Genomic DNA, 24,325 nt, shown 5'->3' with positions numbered 1-24,325 from the left:
CTCCCCATAACCTGTTGCTCGTGATGATGTTTTTTGTTTGAACAAATATCTTCACACATTTCAGGGTGTACATGCAAAGCTTTATCTTTGCATGTCAGGGAGAAATCATGGCTATCCTGATAAATACCTGCCCGTGTCGCTTTCATTCTAACTAAAATCATTGTGTGGAAGGAGCACCTGTATTCACTCCTCATGGACAAGTCTAACCTACACTTCCTAATGATGTATTTTCACCTCAGCTAAACCTCCAGCAACGTGCTTTGTTTACGGAAGGGCCTCAAATCCAGACCCCTCCCCAACTTGCCGAGGGAAACAGCACCGCTGCTGAGAGCAGGCTACCTTCCCCTTCTCCGCAGTGTGGTCTAGGGAAGCAGAGCGGGCAGTGGGGTGACTCCCTCTAATTCTGATCCTTCCTTTTTTTTTTTGTCTTGAACCTCTCCTCTTTTGTTTGTTTAGTCATTTTTTAAGGTCACCCAGGGTGACCTTCAGGTTTGCCACGTGGACGTCCATTCCCTCTCCCATCCTAATGAGCTTGTGGAGCCAGATCAAAACCCGAAATCTTAATGTTCAAGTCACATTAGTGGCCTTCAGATTTTAAGATCCCTCCTGTCTCTTTTCGTATATGATATTAATATATTTCGCTTGGTGGATATGGATATTCCATCTCTTGCCCATCAGCTTCTAAAAGTAATTGTCAAAAGCAGGACTGTGTGAGGTCTTGAAAAGCACGCAGGGAGGCCTGCAAGGCGAAAGACACTGTCTACCCTCAGCTGGCAATGGTGCGCCAGCTGTGACATCTGCATCCCCCTCGCCTTTGCCAAGACCCCATCTGAAGACCTCTCCCATCCCTCTATACCTTTACTAGCTCTTCACAAAGTTTCCTAAGAAACTCCAGTCTCTCGGCACCTCACCATCGCCTCATTCTTAAATCTCAAATCCACCACCTTTTCTTCTCGATCTCTCTTATCCCCTAAGATGTCTTCAGGACAGGGACCTAGTCTTGCCTACACTTTCTTTCCTTTTCATCTCTACTCTGATCTCTGACAGCTGTTATTTTTGCTAGAAGTTCTTCACCTTTGTAGAGACTTTGTCATTTATGATCTCAGTTTTTTGTTTTTTTTTTTTTTTCACTCCTTCCCAATGTATGGTTTTACAGACTATTTTATTTCCAACTCTCTTTGATACTCTGAAGCAGCAACAGGTCCTCTCTGCCCCTAACCATATTTTAAATTTCTTTTTTATTCTAACATAAGTGTAATATATCTCAAATTCCTTTATCAAGCTTGTTAGGATCAAGTTTTGCACAGGATACTAGGAAAGCATACTACTGATATTGTTAGCTCAGTGTTTGAGGATGAAGGGGTTTTGTGAATGTTTCTTGGAGGAAATAATCTGAGTCTTAAGGAAAAGTAGATTTCGCTGGATGAATAAGGGTAGAAGGGCATTCCAGGCTGAGAGGAAAGCATGGCAGAGGCACAGAAATGTAAAGCATCACAGTATGTATATAGCTCTGAGTAGTTCACTATTACCACAGCCTAAATGTGGCAGTGATGGGGGAAAGTATAAGGAGATGCAGCTGGAGAAGCAAACTGTGACCCAGCATGGACTTGAATGGCTTTGCATACCACATAGGATAGGGGAAGCCACTGCTGTGTTTTAAATAAGGGGTTGGCATGACTGGATTTCTATGACAAAAGGATTCCTTCGCAGACCCACAGAGAAGTCGAGACCTGGAGCAAGAAAGAGTAGACAGGGGGCTTTTCCAGTGTCTAGGAAAGAGGTGACAATGGCTGGGACTTGTGTTAGGATGAATGAAGACAAAGCATAGCTCAAAGTGCTCTTCCTGCTGCACCCTCACTTCTCAGTAGGTTATTCCATCTCCCAGCCATTCTTTTGCTTTAAAGTAGACAACATAAAATTGTCAGCATCATGCTTCAACTCTTTTCTTGAAATGTCTTCTACTCCTGCGTAGGGCACCACACTGGTATAGGACCCCAGAGTTTGAAAGAGTATGCTCTTGGGGATGGACTAAAAGAAAATTTCAGTCAGGAATAAAGGAAGGTTTGGGGTATGTCTCAGAATATATGGCTTTGGGCAGAGGAAGAGCAAAACAGACTCAAAACAAAATAGATAAGCTGAAGAGCTGCCCCACTCTATGTAGTTGCCAAACCCAGTAAGCTTTCATTTCTGATCTCTCAAATCGGCTCCATACTTTCTTACATCCATCCCCTATTTTCATAGGTTTGTTATCTTTCCTGAAAAAGGCATAACTGCTTCCAGTTGATCTGTCTGCCTTTTCATGGCCACTCTATACACTGCTAACCAGACTGAATTTAACTTTTACTGAAAAATCTTCAATATCTACATCGCAGGGACCTTAAAATATGGCCTGAACCTGGCTCCCCAGCCTTCTTCTTCATATATACCTACCTTGCTTAGGTATTGGTCAAAGTGTATTACTGGTTCCTGAAAACCCAGCTAACTTTTACTTACCTGCACACCTAGACTCATGCTGTCATTTTCTTTGACTATTATATGCTCTGCCAAAACTATTAGTCAAATCTACTGCCTTCATGCCTTCCTAGCTCTGATCAGATGCCATTTGTCCCTCCTCAGAATCACTCTCTTGTAACTTTTAAATATCCTTTTTATAGCTTTTGTACATTTGTCTTATTCCCTAGAGTTGGAAGAAAAGGGAGAAATAAATGTTTATTGTGACCTAGGTGTCTCACCTAACATTTGTCTTCCACAGTGCCAACGCTATGTTCTTGACTCTCTCTACTTATTGTTTCAAAAAAATATTTACTAGGCGCCTACTATGTGGCAGATAATATATTCAGCACTAGGCATATGATAGAGAAAAAACCCAACATAAGCCTACCCTCATAGAGCTTAGAGTCTGTTGAGGAAACAGGCATTGAACAAGTAAATACACATACAATGCTATAAAGCACAAGTTCAGGCTGATAATAGATTAAAAAACAGTTTGAAAGCTAACTTAGGTTAACCAGCTCAGTGGTCATTCTCAATTTCCTTCTCTTTCTTATCTCTACTCTGAGGGTTGGGGAATCTAAATACATTCTCAGCTTTCTCTGCAGCTGGGATGGCCACATGACCCTGCTGGCCAACAAGCAGTAAGAAGATGTCTGAGAGGAAGCCACTGCGGGCCAACTTCTTTCCATCTTCTTCCTGCCTTGAACTCAGATACAATTTCTCCACCTTGCAGCCACCATCTGAGAATCACAAGGAGAGAAACATGAAATGGAAGCTAATACACTAAGGGCAGCAGAGTAGAAGAAGGAAGGAGCTTCTGTCTTTATTGGTATCACTGTGTAGATTAACCTACAGCTGCAGTAACTGGCCTCCTCTGTGTGAAGTTTAAGCCACTGTCAACCCAACTTTCTGTTACATACAACCAAAAATGCAATCCTACTAAATCCAAAGGAAACTAACACTGTAGGGAAATCCAAGAAGGCATACTGGAAGACAAATCCTTTGGGCCAAGACTTGAAGGATATATGTGTGTTAATCAATGGGAATTGGAGGCAGCAGCAGGAAGAGAAGAATATCCCAGCCATAGGGATTAGGCTGGGCTAAGATCCTGATGGGGTAGTTCTCTTGGTTCCCTGAAGATGCTGACAGAAGTGGGTGGTGGTGGTAAACAAAGCAGCAGGGACAGTGTCATGAGGTGAGCCTGGAGAGCCTGTCAGGAGGCCATTTAAGGATTTTGGTCCTTAAATCCCATATAGAGCATTTTAAGGAATCAAAGGAGGGGAATAAAATGTTTACATGTTTTAAAGTTCCCTATGATAATCATGGAAAGCAAAAAAGATGTAGGAGGCCAGGCTAGAGATAGCTGACTGCATGAAGTGTTGTGTACCTGCTGGACTATTTCTTGAAGTGGTCCCATTACATCATTTTCTCCCAGGATTTATATTATCTCCTTCCCAGGATGTACCATGGATACCCAGGTGGGGCTCATGTCATTTCCTGACAATGTGAGGTAGAGTGAGTGGGTACACACATTCCCCAGCTAGCTTAGCAAATGTTTCATTGCATTGGAGCCATTTCTACTCTGAGTTCTGAGATCCTTGTCTGTGTGTCATGCCAAGTTAGAAAAACACTTTGGTGCAGTGAACGTATTTTACTCAACCTTCACTCTAATGTGCCTCACACTCGATAGCTCAGTCAGCATTCAGAGGTAAAAAGTATTTTGTCTGCTAATTGATTTTAAAGAGTAAAAAGTGATCTTTTTTTAATCTAGAGGATATAATACTGCCCACATTATACGTCTTTCAGCTAACTATTGAACAGCAGCTGATTCCCTAAAAACATCTCTATTAAGTTAATGTCAATCCCATAAACATGACAATTAATCTGACCCTCTGCCCTCTATCACAAAATAACTATGTCTACCTTTTTATTTATCCTCTTTCTCCGCCATCACTCTAATCTACTTTAAATTTATTATCTCCCCAGTGCCTGGCACAATCCCTGGCACAGAGCTAGTCACAACTATTAAACAATAACCAATAATTATTGAGTGATTACTAATTGCCAAGTACTTTAAATATACTATCTCATTTTTATATCAATCCTATGATATTGATATAATTACTAGCTCCATTTTGAAGTAAATGGAACTTAAGAGAAAGTAAGTACTATATTTAGTCACAAATTTTAGTATGTGGCAGAAGTGGGATTCAATTTCGGACCATTTACTATTACATGATAGTCTCTCTCCTGAATATGTGCATGAGTGAATTGGATGAACTTGCTGGCAAGCCATTAAGTTTTGTACATGCTCTCTCCCCAACTAGCACAACCCCTAGGCTAACTTAAAAGTAGAAAAGTCACTTATTTGTATGTCATTACCATGTCTGCTTTTATGGGAGTAGTTCTCAACCCCAGAGGACGCTTGGCAAATTCTGGTGTCAATTTTGGTTGTCACAGCTGGACGGAGGAGGTGGTTTGCATCAGCATGAGGCCAGGATGCTGCTTAAACCTCCCCAATGTACAGGACACCCACACAATAAGGGACCAACCAACCTGATATGTTAATAGTGCCAAGCTGAGGTTGAGAAACCCTGTTCTATATCAGATGGCTGCTCTTACCAAGAAACCTTTCCTGTAACAAGAAAAAAAAACATTAATTATTTTCCCAACCTCGAGCTTAACTTCTTGTTTCTACTATCCCTTTCAGTGCCACATTTATTAACATGAGATCAATGAAAATGTAAGACTCACAGATCTTTTTACTTTAGGAACAGTAACAGCGACGGTAGGTAGTGGGGAAAGTGACTATACTCCTTTTCCCTGTGGCACAGAAGTGTCACGTTGAAGTGTACAATTGACAAAATGGATAAAATTTCATGTTGCAGAGGCAACAAGCTGTTTTCCAACCTTGAATACTTATCAATGAATGAACACAACAAAACTGCAGTTACTGAAACTAAACACTGGGTGGCAGTAGCACATTAGTGAGTGGATTCATTACCGGCCTAAAAATGCAGCACTGCATTGTTTAAATTCTATTTGTTGGTACAAAAGAAGTAAGCATGTTTGTTTGCCCAACATTTCTCATCATTGCCTCACAGTCATTTTACTGTACTCAAAAATGTTTTTGTTTTAGTTTTCAGAATAAATCTTTTCACTCTAGCATATCTGTTTCTTGATGAGCAAATAAAATGAAAGTAACATTTAATGTGTGTGTATATATATATAATATTATTATATTATATATAATATATTATATATGTACACACTAATAGAAATCTTATGTATATAATTAATAATATTTATGAGTACAATACAATGATAACAATAATAGGTATGCCCTATTAAACACTTTAATCTCAATTAATACTTTTAATAACTTATGGGGAAGGTGTTAGCTTTCTCTTTTGGCAGTTCAGCTACCAAGGATCAGAGAGCTTGAGCAACTTGGCCAGTTACCAGTATCATGAGCTACAAAACTGGGATCCCTACTACACATTTCAGAGACCCCTAAGGCTGCGAGCTTTTCAAGGTTAGAGATTGTGTCTTATTGATTTCTATTCTCTCGCACCAAAGTGCTTCATAAATGTATTAAATCAGCTGTAAGAACAGCTAGAGCCCATTTTATAGTGATGGGGAAAAGTGCTTCACGGGGGGGTGGGGGTGGGGATGGAGGTCATTATCGGGATGCTTGTCAAAAATGCAGATTCTCAGCCCCCACACCACCACCCCAAACCAATGAAACTAGAGTTTCTTATTGAGGGTAATTTTCTTAAAGTACTCCAGGTGATCCCAATAGGCAGCCATTGTTGCAAATCTACAGGGTATGGACTCTGAGAGCAAACTTTTGAGAAGTTGCAGAAGGCCTTCCTCACGTCTTTTAGTCTTATGATAAGCCCTCAAAGAAAGAACTGTGAGATTATCAGGTAGCTCAGGAGAAGGTTATGGGAAGTGAGGTTTGGCACCTAAGGAGATACATGTTTGAAGCTCCCTGACACAGTGATTCATCATCTGTGTTCTACCTCTTGTGACCAATTTTCTGACTTCAGTCATAGAGGTGGAATCTACTTTTGTCCATTTCTGTAAACAGCATTTCCCTGCAAAACCAACACTCATGAAAATTAGTGATAGGTACAATTAGAATAGTTTTTGTCTTACATTATGAATTTCTAGGATCTCTGCCAATTTTCAGGATATGTTTTGAGATGTGGTTTATTATCAGTATGGAAAAGCTGCTATTATTAAACACAGATCCTGGCATATAATGGACAAGTGATGACTTCTTTGTTATATGAATAAGTGGATAATGCTTATTTATTCATGAATAAGTGGATTAATGGATATCATATTTAAGTAATGAAACATGTGCCTGGTCTTACTGGTCAATCTTCAAAGACACACTTCAAGGCATTCTTAGTAATCTCTACCAATGCTTCTATAAAGCCAATTGTTTTAAAAATAATACAGATTGATGGTGATAGCTCAGATAAAGTTCCTCTTTACAATTTTTCTTTTAACTCACCAAAATGAATGCAGGTCTGTTTTTAGAAATGAAAGTCTGGTGAGCTTTGTGACTGTTCCAACAGAATTATGAGAGGTAATTAGAAGCATTTTAAGCTATTCTGAATCCAAAATAGATTCTTTCTTTGGCGAGTTAAAACAATAAGACAATACTATCTTTCTTTCTTTCTTTTGATTTTGGTTTTGAACCAAAGCTCCCCATGGAAAATAAAGGTGATATTTTGGTAGGATTTATCCAAAAGTCTGCCTCATGTATACTGTACCCCTTTATGTTCAGAATCAATTTCAGATCACTACATACAACTCACAGCGAGCATTATCTTGGGAGCAGTTCCTGGATATGCTAACATGATGAAGTTTTTTCACAATTATAACGCCAGTTGCTCATAAAAGTTTTTGATCATTTCCATTCCTGCAGACTCCTTGCGTGGGGTTTCTAACAACTTTTCCAGGGAAGGGGGCATACCATCCAGTACTTTCAGTGGCAGAGAGCTCAGAGGCAAAACTCCAAATGCTGCAGGAGTGGCAACAAAAGTAAAGGTGGAGAGAGGTGCATGGGCCTTCCATGCGGGAGACCTGGGTTCAATTCTCAGACCATGCACCCCTCCCCCCCCCCCAAAAAAAAGTAAAGGTGGAAACACACTTAGCAAAGAGTCCCTGAGAAGACTGTAATCCATGGAAATTTTCAAGGCACAGCTGTGGAGGTGACTGGGGCATTCTCTGATTCCCAAGACATCAGCAAAGTCTTTTAATCAACACGTACATTGTTCTGTATATAATATTGTTCTTGAATATTAAGCAGCTGGTGATTCAGTGCCATCTGGCACTTCCTGATTAAACACAGCTCTGATACAGTTAGGATGTGTCAGGAGAAAGCAAAACCAGTTTCTAAACGAGGATAATGTGTCACAGTGACTCAGAGAGGCTAGGTGAGAGCACGAGAGGGAACAGAATTTTGACATTTTTTGTTCATGCACGCTACAAGGACACACTTTCTGAGTATTGTGAGTTTTGTTTTGTTTTGTTTCCCCTCAGTAGTGATGTTGTGAAGTGTGAGCCAGGGGTGTGTAGTGCAGGTCGAGCTCAGATGGCAAAATAGGTACAACTCCCATAGGCAAACCAGCTGTCCTTGGCATTCAGAATCCCTGAGGATGCAGTGTTTACTTGTGATAGAGGATCTTGGGGGTTTTCTTTTTTCTTTTCCCTTTCTGTTCTCCACAAGTGAGGAGGTACTCGCATTCACAATAACTGCTCACATTTACTGGAGTCTTCTGTGGCCATGTTAGAAGATGCAAAGTGATCTGCAAAATAATCTACACCATGACCTCAGACCTGATAGTCGGAGGAGAAAACCAGGTAGAAGGGGTGATAGAAATGAAAGTTGAATGCTCTCACACAAGAGTGGAAGCAGAAGATGCATGGTAGTTCCGGATGGCTCTGAGAACACATCTGCAGTACTGTGTTGATGCCCAGGCCCGTGCCCCATCCAGGGAGGCAGCGTGGAGGGCACGCAGAGGGCATGGCTAGGAGAGGGAAGAAGCTGGTAAATGGTGATTGTGGAGAACTGCTGAGTGAACACCTGGGAGTGATCAGCTGCCACTTTCACTTCCAGTTTACACATTTTTACTCTATGCCAAGATCTTTTCTACAGTAACCTGGAAGGCAGACATTTGTATATCTATTTTATAGATAAGGAAACTGGGGCTCACCGAAGACCAGTGACTTGTCAGGCAATACCGTCAGTGTGTCGAGCTGGGAAGTACAAGTCTTGGTTGGTTGGTGAGCAATACAGACCATCTGTGCCAGTTTAAAGGTGTTGTGTACCCCAGAAAAACCATGTCCTTTTTCCTGATCCAATTTTGTGGGGGCTGTCATGTTTCTTTTAATCCTGATTCAATATTGTGGGGTGGAAATGCCGATTGGATTGTTTCCATGGAGATGTGACACATCCAGTGTGGGCATGACATTTTCACTGGATTACTTCCTTGGAGATGTGACATGCCCAACTGTGGGTGTGACATTTTTTTTAGATGGAGATGTGATGCCATCCATTTAGGGTGTTCTTGATTAGTTTACTGGAGTCCCTTAAAAAGGGGAAGCATTTTGGGGAGCTTAGAGCCAACACGAGACCCAGACTTAGGAGACACAGATAGAAAACACCCCTAGGGAAGCTGTTTGAAACCAGAAACCAAAGGACCAGCAGATACCAGCCATGTGCCTTCCCAGATGGGCCCTTCTTGAGTCAAGGTATCTTTCTCTGGATGCCTTAGTTTAATGTTTTTATGGCCTTAGAACTGCAAACTTGTAACTTAATAAATTCCTTTTATAAAAGTCAATCCATTTCTGGTATATTGCATGCAGGCAGCATTAACAAACCAGCACACTATCTAAGCTAGAACAGGCCTTGGAGAGCATCAAGTCAATGCTTTCTTTTTCCCAGATGAGGTCAAGGAACCCTTAGGTGGTATCCTGACTTGCACAGGTTGGCTTTATAATAAAGACTATTTCCCCAGACCAGCTGAGTCTTAACTTTGTTGAACTTCCAATCAGTTCACAAAGAATGAGTCCCTTTATTTTGTGTTTTATTTTAAGCCCCACTTTTTAAAATAATAATAATGATGATTATGATGATGGTGATAATCATAATTTATTGAGAAGTTACTATGTGCAGTTACTGGGTTAGGTACCCTCTCTAAGTCTCACAATTCTGTCTTAGCTTTTATGAATCTTGTGTGTATAGATGTGGGAATTTATTCTCACTCTTACTCCAAGTGCCAAAGTAGTTCCAGAGCTTAATCCTATATTTTATTACAAAATCTGCACACTTGTTACATATCATGCTGAAAGATTTTGTCTCTAAAACTTGGTAAGAAATAACTTAGTCCCCATTTTAATGAAATAAAAACATGTCTATCCATTATGCAGAGCATCAACTGATTAGTATGAAGAAACAATTTTTTATCAATTGGGTATAAATCTTTCGGAAAGAAACCAGATGCTTTGCTGAGTCTATGCATCCTTACCATGGCTAAAGGTCCGAGTCCTATTTTGCTTTCTAAGATACTGAAGTTAGCCCATGAATCCTTATTTATACAGGATAAGACCTGGAGATCTATATATCCCAAAGTGGGAGCAAACTGCTTTGTTAAATTATTATAAAAATAATCCTTTCTTATACTATATTTTTGAACCTTTTAATATATTACACTGTATCAAAATCTGAAATCTCAGGAGTTTGCCCAAATATCTTTAGCTAAAGGGAAAGGCTGATCTGACAACCAACAATTATGGTTTGCTTTCCCTTAAGCTTCCCAATGAAAATCTCCAAGAGGTTAAAAGGGTTACTAATCTCTTGCTATAGAAACAAAGGCACTATAAACATGCAAGAGGTAATGAGCATGGACCTTTTCTCTCTGAGAGAGAAAAATTACAAAAGAGAAATGATAGATGGTGCTTGCTGGAAATTTTAATTAAACCTGTGAGTGAAGAATTCTGAATCAGACGAGTGGCAGCTGCACTCAACATGCCCTGCTGCAATAGCAGAGATGGGGGCACGTGTCAGGAAACAGATACCCTGTGAGAACAGCCACAATACCCTTTAGTTTCATTTAATCTAGCTCTTCATAAGGCCTAGTACTGAAGGGCCTTCTAGAAGCATCTTCCCCTCCCCCTCAACAGCTCAGAGAACAAAGCCCTCTGCTCTTGGTTGCTTAGTGACTCTGGACTGTAGACAACATGTCTTTAGTGGGATTGTGCGTGTAGGTACGTGCACGTGCTGCCCTGGTTTGTCAGAAAAACAATGTACCCTGCCGCTCTGCACGTCTGGCTTTGCTGCATAAGAAATTAAAAGCCCTGACCATGGAAGTTTCTATATGAATTTGCTCTAAGAGCTATGACTAAGAATACTGGCTATCCATACAAGTATCACAAAGCCTGCATCTCCAGAAAGGCACTTAAGAGACTCATCTTTTCTGATTCGTCCCTCCTCCTCACCAGGCTTTGACATGCCTTTTGGGGGACAGAAGGAAGATGCCGGACTTAATATGACACAAACACAATTCAGTCAGGATCCCAACACTTAGGAGTTTTCTAACTTGGGCCTAGTCTGTTAACTTCTCAGTTTCTCATCTGTAACTAACTTTCAATATTTTCATAAGATCAAATGTGACAGTATAATTTAAAGTGCTTCGTAAATGGTCAGGCATTATATATAGTTAGGCTGCTGTAACTTTTTTTGTGTCTTTAATTTCTAAACTGCACTTACTATCTTTTCCCATACTTTTTGGAAGATTAAACTCTGAGATGAATGACTGAATTTCATCTTGGATCCAAGTTAGAATTAAGATGCCTGCAAGCCAATACATGTCCTCCATAAACCATGCTATTCCTTACTAAAACTATCTTTGACTTGCACAACTCCTGCATGGATTCCATGAAAATGGTAAAGCAAAAATGAAAAACCGCCATTCAAAAGGACATTGTTTAGTGTCAGTAACTCTTGTCTCTTAATTTTTATCATAAATCCTAGAATCAAAGCCTTAAGTCCAAGGCCACAGCTAATGCTTGATGATCCACCAAGTGTTAGTTTATGCCTAATCACTGTGATGTTTACTGTGACCTCCTGAAGAAGATTCTTAGTGAGCCCCGAGTAGCTGTTCTTCTCTCCTTCCAGAGCAGTAGAAATTTTGATTGGCAGCCCAGAAAAAAAGGCGATTTGCCCAGCTTCCCTGCAACATGTCTAAGCTACATCAAATAAGATGTTCAGAAGATACCAGAGATGCCTTCCAGGAAGTTTGTCCCTCCCTCAACTTTTCCTGGTTCCTTCTACCTGGGACATGGAGCCAACCCCGGCCATGTGTCTGAGTTCCCCTGCTAGTGATGGCAGAGCAATGAGCTGGAAGAACCCTGAGACTTTGAGATGCAGAGGTATCAAGTCAGCCCTAGGCTTCTGTGATGGAGAAATAAACTTCTGTCTTACGTCACTGCTACTTTATTTCTATTATAGCCAATCCTAACCAATAAAATTGCTTTTTCACTTTTTCCTTTTTGCAGAGATCCTCAACTTTCAAGAATGCTGTTATGTCTCATCACTATCTGTTCATTCCACTTCAATCCATTTGACCAATATTTATTAAGCAATTCTCAGGCTGGACTACGTATGGGAGAGTGATAGGTTGGGTGGGGAGAGAGCAGTCCATAACCCCAACACAAGTCCTATCCTTAAGATCCTTGGTAGTGATAAAGGGAAGAAAACCCATCAAAATGTAATTCCAACATCTTGAGTGTCTTGAAGGGGAAGTACACAGCGCTTGGGGTCAACATCCTTTGACAGGAAACCTACACTAACAGTAGCCAACCGAGAGAGGAAGGAAGTTTTGCTAGAAGAAAAGCCATTAAGAATAATGGTTTAAAAATGAGATCAGTTAGTTGGGCAATAAGCAGAGAGAGAGAGAGGAAAGAGCCGGTATTCCCAAAGTCTCTTGAACAGGACACGGCATGGTGTGTTGAAAGAGAAGCCCAAAATGGCTAGGGCAGAGCAAGAAGGGCACCACACAAGTTTCTCCAAATCCCCTCTCTGCTCTATTGTCTTCCCATCACCTTTGAAACCAGGGAGAGGCGGCACAAAATGAGAAGGTGACTAGGATACATGGAAAGGAAATTTCCAGGGCCCATTTTTCATAATTTTCTGGTAAATGAGGGGATGGAATTTAAACACACACCACAAAATCAAAGTATTCCCTGAGTCTAGTTTTTTATCCAAAAAAGATAAACACTGAAGTTAAAAAAAAAGAGAGAGAGAGACTCCTTAATGGGATCATTGTTTTGCCCTAGTTTATATGAGAATGAACAGACCAAACTAAAATATGCAAGTCATTCCTCTCAACAGAACAATTCTTGTTGCCTTCTGTTTCCTATCCTCCTCATTTACAAGGAAAAAAAGTAATAAATCTCTCTTCTTCAACAGAAGCTGACTTTCTGACTTCTTAGAATCTTTTTATTTTTTTGTTCCCTATGTAAAGAAAAATTAATCACGTTTCACCAAACAAATGTGCATACACACACACTTCAACACTCCCCCATGGTACTGAGTTGGGAAAACCTTGATGAAAATTAAATATTCTATGGAGGACACTAGAGGCACGTGTTCCTGTAAACTTGCCCAATTTCTACCTGCAGACTGATAACTAAATGCTACCAACACCTAAATTGGTCCCATTTCCCAGAATAATCCAAATATAAGGAACAAAGTCCACTACATTGCTCTTCAAATGAGCTAAATTGTGCACATGCTCTCCCTGTCACCTTTAGACTGCTTACCCTGCCCTTGTCAAGACTGGCTTCTTCTCATCACCTAAATCTCACTTCAGGCATCACTACCTTGCAGAATCGGTCCCTTTCAGCCCTACCTAGAGTAACCCCTCTGAACCCCATGACTTCATCTTGCATCTGTTATAAGGAACTGTTGCCTTCAAACTTTTAGTAGAATTCAAAGTTACTTTGCATATTTGCTTAGCTGGAAAGAATCTGTCTCACATAGAAGCCATCACTATTCTCAGGAGCTAGAAAGGAATTTCTGGAATATCTGAATAAAGAAGGATCAGTCCTCTACCCAGTGAGTGTTATTATAATTCACATTACAAGTGAGTCACAGAGATGTTAAATAACTCCATCAAAGTTTAGGCAGTAAGTTCATGGCAGAATCATTTGACCACCTTTAAGCTAGGAACGTTCCTTTTCTCAACTAAATTTATTTTTTTGGGGGGGAGAACAATTTCTACTAAGATCATCATTTTCAAATTTCTAGTTTCTCCTTTGCCTTTCTCTGTATTTCATCAATATCCAATCAACTCAGACCTCAATATTCTATTCATAATATCGATCCTTTTTTTTTTTTTTACCATTATCTCTGCCACCACTTAACTTTAGTTAAGGCTCTCATAAGATCTAAACAATTACAATAAGCTCCTAATTGGGAACACGGCCTTTAGTCTCTTCCTGCTCCAATCTGCATTCTATATACAAAGCTCGGCCAGATTAATTTCCTTAAACTTCAATTTTATCGTCCTAATATCTGTTCAACACCTTCAATTGTTGAATAAAACTTTAGGTTAAAAATACAAATTTGGGGGCTTTACATTCCGGGCTCTCCAGAATCGCCCCCTCCCCATCCTAATTTTCTCACATTAGTCCCTGCTTAAACCTTCCATACAAACTCCAGCCAAACTGCGTTCTTGCCATTCCTCTACCATATTTATCCTAATATCCACAAAAAAATGCTTTCTCACATTCAAATTCCACACATTCCTCAAAACAATGAGTTTCTATCTTTTTTGATAAATTTCCAGTTAAATCCAGTGTACATTGATCCCATCTGTCTGAATTCACAGAGCCTAAGGACAGTGCTCCTCTCATTTTAGAAACTCGGCAAAGTCGAGTCAAACAAACTAATGGTTTAAATCATGCTCTTTCTTATGGCACCTTTTTGTTTTGTCTTATTTTGTTCTTTTAATTTGTATTATTAACTCTCTGGTCTTTCCTACGAGGTCCTTTTAGGTCTTCAGCTCCTTACAAAAAGGAGTTAATATTTATTACTTGACAGATTATCACCCATACTTTAACCAAGCAAGCCAAGCCTTATATATTATTATCAGTAACCTTGCACTCCCTGATTTGTTGTATGTGTTAGGTAGTTAGGAAGTCATGAACTCACCACATGGGAAAAAGGGAACTGCCCCATAGCCACCCCCAGGTGGCCAGAACCACCTTTAGCAGCTGGTTAACTTAAGCAAACTGCAGTCAGAATATTTAGCCTTTAATGGATGGCTAAATGGTTAAACTAAGCAAACTGCAGTCCGTGCGCCCTATTAAAGCAAGAAACAAAGCCACAAAGGAAAAACCCCAATGAAGCCCCAATAGCTTGCGTACTACTACTGTTAGCTGGTCCCATAAAACTCTCAACTGAAACTGTAATTGGGGCCAGTCTGGTTCTTCACCAACTGAGCCCATCCTTTAGGACATATTTCTTCCTTTCTTTACTCAGTACTTTTAACAAATCCCCTTGCTCACCCAACTTTGACTTGAGTTTCAATTCTTTGTCTAGACTAGTCAAGGACCAACATATGCATCAGGGTCTGATAACAAGTACACATAAAACAACTAGACCTATATATCTTATCAGAAAGACCATGGGCTTTCAAAAGTAGGGCTCTCCTTCTTCAATTAAATAATTTCCACATAGCCAGTGCACCATGCATGAATGTGATACTGTATAAATTGGGATACACACCCAATGTACTCCATGACTGATTCTGAGACACCGGAATTTCAAACAAAGAGTTTTAATTGCAGTGTGTAGCACAAGCAGAACAGGAGGTTAAAAACTTCAGCTCTGTTCCCTGTGCTGCAGAAAGGTGGATAGTTTCATAGTATTCACACAAATGCAGGCAGGCTTAGGGTAATGAGCAAGGTGGCTAATTCTTGGCTGACACATGTCATTTTAATAATTATCAGGGGTTTCCCTGCCGGGGTACTAGGCTTCAGGGTTATAAAATAAGATAAGAGCTAGTTATGAGTTAACAAAGTAAAATGCCATTATCCAGACATTCAGATGTCTGGGTTACAAGTATTAACTGCTTTAAAAGTTAACAGACACTAAGATTTCGCTGAGTTTGCTGGTACTTTTTAAGAAGTGTTACATTTTCCAAGAAACCTCCATTTACAGATAAGATCTATATATCTACTTAATAAGGCATTATTATTGAGAAATCCAGGCATTTTGGTTGCAGCCCAGGACCTTACACTAGTTATAGGATTTTGCTTCTGGCTACTTTAAAAGTTGCAGATTATAGTTTAGTGAGGTTTTTAAATATATTTTAGTTGCAGATTATAGTTTAGTGAGGTTTTTAAATATATTTTAAGTGTTTGTCTTCTGGCTACATGGAAAGTTAGCATACTTTTGGATTATAGTTCATTTAGGGGTTGACTATTTGGCTATATACAGTCAAGGATATCATATGAATAAAAGCTGTATTATTTACAAAAGCTAGCTTTATAGAATAATTCGGTTACTAATAAAAGATAATATGTGATTGTAGGTTTGCTGGTTTCAGACATGCTATGAAAGCAAACTATTAGTCTGAGCCACCGATTCTTGTTGGAATCCTAGCTGCATTTTTATATTAACTTTTCTCATCCTCATGAAATCACAATTCCATAGTTTGTGTACCCACCGTGTAAAAACACCAAACTAGGCACCCAGGACAAAAACAAGTATAAAACACTGCGCATACGCTTCAGAGCAGTAGTCACAAAAGGCATACTGACTGTTATGGTTTGCTAAAGCTGCTGGAATGTAATATACCAGAAATGGAACGGCTATTTAATAGGGAATTTATTAAGTTGCAAGTTAACAGTTCTAAGGCCATAAAAATATCCAAACTAAGACATCCAGGGAAAGATACCTTTATTCAGGAAAGGCCAATGGGTCTGGAACACCTCTAGCAGCTGGGAAGGCAAGTGGCTGGTGTCTGTTGGGGTCTTTGGCTTATCATTTCAAATGGGTTCCCTGGGGGTGTTTTCTTTCTGCATCTCCAAAATAGACTTTCCGCAAATCCTTTCCAGACAACTCCATTTCCAATCCTGGCTTTTCTGAAATGGCTGACTAGTTCCATGTTTCGTTAAATCACCACATGGGACCCTGTTCACTGGGTTCTCCCTTTCTTGGAAGCCCAGAATTTTCCAGACCATCAATTTCTGGTTTCCTTGTACCCAAGAATTCAGTTCTTAGCATATCTCTTTCCTATCACATTTCACTGGAAGCTACAAGGAGAAGCTAGGCTGCATTTTCCACATTTAGTTTGGAAATCTCTTCAGCTAAGTACATGGCTCACCACTTTTAAATCAGATCTTCCAGGCAAAATAAGGACACATTTGGCTAAATTCTCTGCCACTTTAAAATAAGGATTACCTTCCTTCCAGTTTGCGACAACATATGCACATTTCTGTCTAAAGTCTTATCAGAAGTGTCCTTAGAGTCCACATTTCTACCAACAGTCTCTTCAAAGCATTCTAGGCCTTCTCTATCAAGTTCATCACAACTCTTCCAGAATCTTCTCCTCATCCATTTAAAAAGCCATTCCAACACGTCTGGTGTTTGCAAACTACAGCACCTCACTCTTGGTACCAAAATCTGTTTTGGTTTGCTAAAGCAGCCAGCATGCAATATACCAGAAATGGGATGGCTTTTTTAAGTAGAATTTATTAAGTTGCAAATTTATGGTTCTAAGGCCATATAAATGTCCAAACTAAGGCATCCAAGTAAAGATTTCTTGGCTCAAGAAAGGCCAATGGGTCCAAGACACCTTTGTCAGCTTGGAGGACATGTGATTGGCATCTTTTGGGGTCTTTGGCTTCTCGTTTCAAACAGCTCCCCTGGGAGTGTTTGTTTTCTTCACCTCCAAAGATCTCTGGCTGTGTGTTCTCTGAAGCTTTTTCCAAAATGGTTCCCTCTTAAAGAGTCCAGTAGGTGGATTAAGACCCACTTTGAATGGGTCTTATTGACCTACTGGATTCCTAATCAAAAAGTCTCACCCACAGTTGGGTGGACCACATCTCCACGGAAATGACTTAATCAAGAAGATTCCATCCAACAATACTGAATCAAGATTAAAGAACATGGCTTTTCTGGGGTACAGAAGTTTCAAACTGAGACGCTGACCAATATCAGATTTTCTGAGTGCCAAGTGAGCACCTCATTTAACAAATGTTACAAATTAAAGAAGGCTGGGCCATTAAGGGAAGCTTTTACCTGAAACTCTCTTCAGCCACAAATATTGATTCTCTGCACAAATGAGACCCCTTCGACATGGTCTCTGCCTTCTATAAACTTGCAGTCTATAATTAACTGTCATAACTTTATATATATATATATATATATATATAAGCTTTTTTTTGGGGGGGGGGGAAGGGGTGCATGGTCCGGGAATGGAACCTGGGTCTCCTGCATGGAAGCCGAGCATTCTCCCACAGAACCACCCATGCACCCAAATATATATAAGCTCTTAAAATTTCATGTTCATATTTTTCAAAATACATGTACATAAAAAAGGAAGATTTACAACAGGGAAGATTACCTTAACATGCAACACAAATTCCAACAAACTCATGATTATGGGTCTAATTCAAGACCTTTCCTAGTCATAGTTTAGGCTACAGAAGGGATCCCTGAAGACAATGCAAGTGGAATGAATTATACATACAATTTTAAGAAAAAAAGAAATAGATACTATTAACAACTTACTCTTTGGTTGCTCATTTGTGTAACCCAATCACAAAGAAGTCATTCCCCAGCCATTCTAGCCAAAGTAGCTATATCCAGATCCTTTCTTCCACATTTCCTGGTTCTGTCTTCTTTCTAGTTCTTATTAGTTAATGAGATGAGCTTACTTATTTTTTGATCTATGTCATGGTCAGCAAACTATGATGTGCAGGATAAATCTGGCCCATTGCCTGTTTTTGTAAATGAAGTTTTATTGGAACACAGCCATGCTTATTCATTTCGTATTTTCTATTCCTGATTGCATAACAACAGAATTATGTGCCTGTGATGAAAACTGCATGGTCCAAAAAGCCTAAAGTATTTATATCTGTCCCTTTACTATCTGACCTTTGATCTGTATGTTTATTGCCTGTCTTTTCAATTCCAAAATATGAAGAGACTTTTGTTAACTGCTCTATCTCTATTCAACACTGGTGCCTGGCACGTAGCAGATGTTTAATGCCTGTTACTGACATACCTCACAGACTTGACAAAGGGTAAATTATGTCACCTTGTACCCAAAGCTCTGGATTCAGTCACACATCTGGAATCAGTGCTTTCTAGATATACTTGTAATGAATTCATGTAAAAAAATTTATAAATGACCAAAGAAAACTCTAGGGAGGATTCTTGGCCCAGTGAACAATTTCAATATAAAATGCCTTGGTTTCACTGCTGGGCTTACTCAGGGCAGAGCACTGTATTTTTTATAGCCTCACTATGCTAAACGAAACATGTACTAAATCACCAGACCTGCAACTGAGAAGCTGGGTAACATCTGGAGAATAAGAACTTGGGTAACAAATTTCTAAAAACTTGTTGATAGGAGCACCAGCCTATGCTTTTTATTAATTTATGTGACTCTGGTCAGTGGATATACCCAGGGGTTTTTAGAAAAACACTACAGCTATAAAATATAAAAACACCATTTCCCATCATTCCCATTTGTTTCCATGAGTACCCTACAATTTCATCCTATGTAAAATTCTCACCAAAGAAACCCCTAATTAACAAGTGGAAATTCTGACCTGTTGAAACCCAGCCAATTCCTCTATGCCAGGCAGATGTGCCAGATCAAGCCAAAATCAACATGTGACTTTTGGGCTATTCTGCTTAAGGGGCAAAGATGAACTTTCCAGTGTTTCAATTTTAAATAAGCTATACTCCTAGATAGTGTATCTGGGCTTTTTATGAGCTAAGTCTCTCTCCAGGTTGGGATGCTAAATGCCCATGTAGTTTGATGGTGATTCTCCAATTTTATACCGCTTCAATTCATTCTCTACGATTTACAGTATCATCTACTCTCCCGTTCGCACATTCTCCCAAGCCTTTATAATGCCCTCAGGACAAAGCCACAGCCCTCTCCCAGCATCGGTAACTCTTGATGAGTAGGCTCTGTGTGCCTGCCTGGCCTCGTGTCTTCCCCTGCCATACCCACAGCTCATGCCCCATTCCTACCTTGACCTCTGCTCGGAAGGTTCAATTTCTCACAGTTTCAGTTTTGGTAATGACTCATTTTATCTCCATCTCCCTCTTATCTTCTCTTTTGGTGTTTTGGACCTTTGGGCATGGTGTTTCCTTTTTGATTCTGGTTGGAATGCTTTTTCTTCTATCCTTTGTTTGGCTAACATCTGGCTATCCCTTGAGTCTTATCTCAGACTTCACTTTGTCCTAAAAGCATTTCTTGATCCTTCAAGTCCAGGTTAATAAAAAACATCATGTGAGGTTCAATTCTGTTGGGAACTCCAACCCCAAATCTAGCCCGAAAAATTGTATCACATGAAAGATTAATGAAAGGTAGAGGTGAGGATTAACTTTGATGTCTCCTGCAACATTATCTCAATTCTTAAGGTCAATCTACTAAGCAAGTATTGTTTTAAATTCTCCCCCAGACAATTCAACCATGGGTCCCCTTCAGATAAATCTTCAAATGCTTTGCTACCAAACAAATCCAGGGACTGTACTTTTAAAATATGGTAAATACTCTTGTTTAAAGTGGCTCTCTACATATACTTTAAGTTAAAGATACAAGTCTTGTTTTGAAAGCCTCTCACTTGAAGAAAATCAGAGAAAGAGAGTATGAATGGAGAAAAGTCATGTGTGGCTCCAACACCTGGTAATATGAGAAAGTACTGAGTTATTTTGGAGAAATGCTTGCTGCAGAGTAAATAAGCTTGGAGATCACTGAATATGCAATCCCATGTAAAATGAAAATGGAGCTTTGATGTATTTCACTAGGAATTTCTGGACTGTAAATTGTAACTAGAAGTATTTTACTGTATTTCAACACCTCCCTCATTGGTTTCTGGATTTGTGAAAGCTGTTCCAATCTAAGAGGTTAAAATGATAGTGTCAGGTTTTTTTTTGTGTTTTTTTTTTGTTGTTGTTGTTGTTTTGTTTTTGTTTTTTGTGTGTATGTCAGCTTTTTTATATCCTGCTATGGGAAACAGGTCAAGAGGAAGAATCATGGGGGTGAAAATAATTGTTCTGAGAAGTGGAAACCAAACAGCATCTCTCAGGAAGGGGGAGGATCAAGAGGTGGGTGCTGTGTAGCCCTCTGGGACCTGTAGGTGTTTCAGCCTCAGCTTCAAGGTGTGATAAAGCTTTCCAAATCCTGCTTGCCACTCTCTGAAAACTCTTAACACCCTCTTCAACATCCAGAGGTTCTTATTGTTTTAGGATCAGAAAAGAGCCAACTAATACAGCTTAGCTCCAAGCTATTTCTTTGGGCATCACAGGATCTCTGAGAAATAACTTCAGGAAGCGAGTCTTGCTCTTTTTTAGTGCATTTCACTTCACTTACCAGAATACCAGTGTTATTATTCTATGTCAAAACTTGACGAAGTATCCTCCCCTCTCTATGCATCTTCTTTGGTAAAGGAGGGAAGATAAAGAAAAGGAGAGAAGAGAAATATGGATAATTTTTAGCATCCAAAAAAGGATTTGAACTACTCCAAAAAACCTAGCATGCCAGCTCTATTTTCTTTAGAGATTCACTTAAAATATGAAGACTCATGACTTAGATTATCAGATAATTACATTCCTGCCTACAGAGGCACTTTTAAAAGACACTTAGGGTAGGCAACGGTGACTCAGTGGCAGAGTTCTCACCTGCCATGCCAGAGACCCGGGTTTGATTCCTGGAGCCTGTCCATGCAAAAAAAAAAAAAAGGCACTTATAAAAAGTAAATACTCATAGACTATATATATATTATATATATATATATATTTAAGAGAAGAAAGGAGAGGTATGGAAATTTAAGTCATCAAAAAACACAGATACTTATATTCTTTGAACAAAGAAAACCTGTCAGGTAACATTTTCTTTAACCAAGTGACAACTGAATAGTGAAAAGGGGAACTAATACCTATTCAACTAGATTAGCTGAGTCAACTTTGGTGATGACTGGGAGTCAAGGATGACACGATCAGATTAACTTCACAGACTTAGATTTCTAAAATTCATAACTTGCTTCATAAATCTTTATGTAACATCTTTCAACAGATTACAGGGAAAGTTATGTCTGGTGTTTCTGCCACCCGTCCAGTACCACAGTGATTTCTCATTGACGTGTTTGCAGGTTCATTAAGGAGATTTTAAAAGTGAAGTGGTGTTTTAGGAATGCATCTCTTTATACTGTTTGCCAACTATTAATGGAGAGGACCAATTAAGTTATATTCAGGTGTCAGAACAGACATTAGTCTATGAGTATTTAAATTGAGCACAATCTTTAAAAAGAAACAGTTTACAGAAAAATTGAATCCTCAAGACTTCTAACAGTTCATTGCACATGGTATGCGCTTGTGTATTAGATAAATGAATAAAGAAATAAATGATGGATAAATGAATGCCTTTAGCAATATTTTTCTAGAAGTCAAGACTGATTTCCATAATATAATTTAAAGACATTCACCCCATTTAAAGCATAATTTACAGAATGGGGTTTTGCTAGCAGTTTTTTTTTTTTTTTGTATTTTTGTATTAGACAAGGCTTACCCAAGTAATCTGTTCCTTCCAGATCGTAATTTTTCATATTCTAAAGTCTAAACACGAGCCAATCCTCCTATAAACACTGGTAACATCAGAACCTCAAATTTAAGTCCTATTCCATTCCTCTTTATTTTAAACATTATCATACTAGAATAATAAGTTGCATGTGTTAGTTAAGGCACTGCTATACATATGGGAGGTTAGGTGTGGTGTCAGGAGCAGATATTTGGCTGGGGGCCATGAGGTTCTATATGCATAAAACCTAAAGGGCAATTTATGCACTGGGAGTTGAATAGAAACATTCTGAAATTATATAGTCCTTCCTTTTTATTCCACAGGTATATTATTTCAAATATTTTAAAGCAAAGGCCAAGATGATGTCGCAAACAGAAGCTAAACCCAGGTTTATACCTTTGGATAATTTTAATAATAAGTTCAATGAAGGAACACACTGGAGCATTGGAACATATGTTAAGAAAGAAAAAAATTACTAGGTTACTTACTGCAAGTCAATCATAAGTTCCATATTGCCCATATTACAAAGCATTATGGGACAACCAAAGGATAAACAGCATTTTAGTACCTCATTGATAAAAAAAAAAAAAAAACAGGGAAAATATTCACTTTTGGTGGTCCAACTTTCCTCATCTGATTAGAGGGCAAGGGCTCCACTGTGAAAGCAAAGTGATGAGCTTTTCCCCTTAATTATGTAATTACCTTCAACATCTGCTTTGCTTTGGCTGTGGAGACATAGTTACAACCATGAAGAGCCTACTGAAACAAGAAGATACAAGGTTCATAAAATACTCTCCATATCGAGTCCAGAAAGGCATACAAACATAAGCTAAAAATGTGAACTATGATCTTTTTGTGACGAGACTGCAGAAAATTTTTTATTGTTGCTACTAGAATTGCTATTCCTATATTCTTTCATATCCTATAGTGAAGGGAAGTTTTACTGCATAATAATCCACACCAGGTGACACATTAGCATATACAGTCTGAGAATTGTAGACTATGTTGGCTGTTGGCATTTTAAAACACAAAAGTTAGAGTTACTTCTCTTTGGTACCTTCTCTTGCTCAGTGCTGTTACTGAAAAAATAAGAGATAAATGCAAAGAAATAATTATGGTAGGGAAATGGAAAAGGTCTGCCTCTCAATTCCACTAGAGAACCATACCAGACTCTAGAGAATGTCTAATAACGTCTTGGGGAAAATTGTAAAGTAAATGAAGTTTTTATTTTCAGTATGCAACCTTCTCTTTGGGGAGCATATTCTGCCACCTGTGCTGGCTTCTGTGGTACCAACTCGGCTCACCCACGTTATGTTTGTTTTTATCTAAGGCCTTCACATTATAACGCCACACAGAAAGCTGTGTCACAGAAGGCACATTTTCTGTTCTACCACATCCTTCTGTTAAAATTAAAAATGCATTTATGCAATATCCTAATCTCACAAGAGTCACATACTCACAAGGAAACAACTCGTTTATCAGAAAGGTAATTTGTTGAAGGGCCTTCAATTAGAATGAAGGATATGCCCAGATTCTCTGCCTAAGCATCAAGGTTCTAAAGTAGTCTTCTTCGGGAAACATTCCTTTCCTTTCCCATAATTAGACAGTAGTAGGGTTGTACTTTTTTTTGTATCTATTAGTCAAATCTCTCTTTCTCCCCCACCCCCTTTCTGTGTGCTGTATAGTGGGGGTCACATTCCTTTTCCATGTGATTACCCTGTTATTACAGCACCATTTGTTGAATTTTTTTTTTTCTTTCTGGAAGTGCAGAAGCCGGGAATTGAACCTGGGTCCTCCCACGTGGCAGACAAGAATTCTACCACTGAGCTACCCCAGCATCCCTCTTTCTTCCGTTTTATTCTTAGACTATTTCAATCTTTCCTCTAGCTGAAATCTGTAGATACATTATCCATCGCATCTATGAATACTGTGCATGAAAAGATCTGCTACTTCTGCTGCCAAGATGTCAATTAAATTCAGGTTCC

At 39.2% G+C, this 24,325-nt stretch overlaps 1 protein-coding gene across 5 annotated transcripts in view; it reads right to left on the bottom strand.

Moving 5' to 3' along the window:
• The window catches only part of GAS2 (growth arrest specific 2), a 170,848-nt gene that overhangs the window by 29,206 nt on the left and 117,317 nt on the right, over nucleotides 1-24,325 (bottom strand). The window contains exon 7 of one of the 5 annotated variants that reach the window (XM_077114239.1): nucleotides 21,138-21,203. The exons of 3 other annotated variants lie outside the window; for them this stretch is intronic. In XM_077114239.1, the coding sequence (XP_076970354.1) occupies nucleotides 21,159-21,203 (45 nt within the window). In that variant the 3' untranslated portion in view covers nucleotides 21,138-21,158. The remainder of the gene's footprint in view (nucleotides 1-21,137; nucleotides 21,204-24,325) is intronic. One more of the 5 variants, XM_077114240.1, reaches the window with a different exon arrangement.

Source organism: Tamandua tetradactyla, chromosome 8 (assembly GCF_023851605.1).
Source record: "Tamandua tetradactyla isolate mTamTet1 chromosome 8, mTamTet1.pri, whole genome shotgun sequence".
Taxonomy (NCBI): Eukaryota; Metazoa; Chordata; class Mammalia; order Pilosa; family Myrmecophagidae; genus Tamandua; species Tamandua tetradactyla.
The sequence above is the reverse complement of the archived record's forward strand: the minus strand, read 5'-3'. Positions and strand labels throughout refer to the sequence as shown.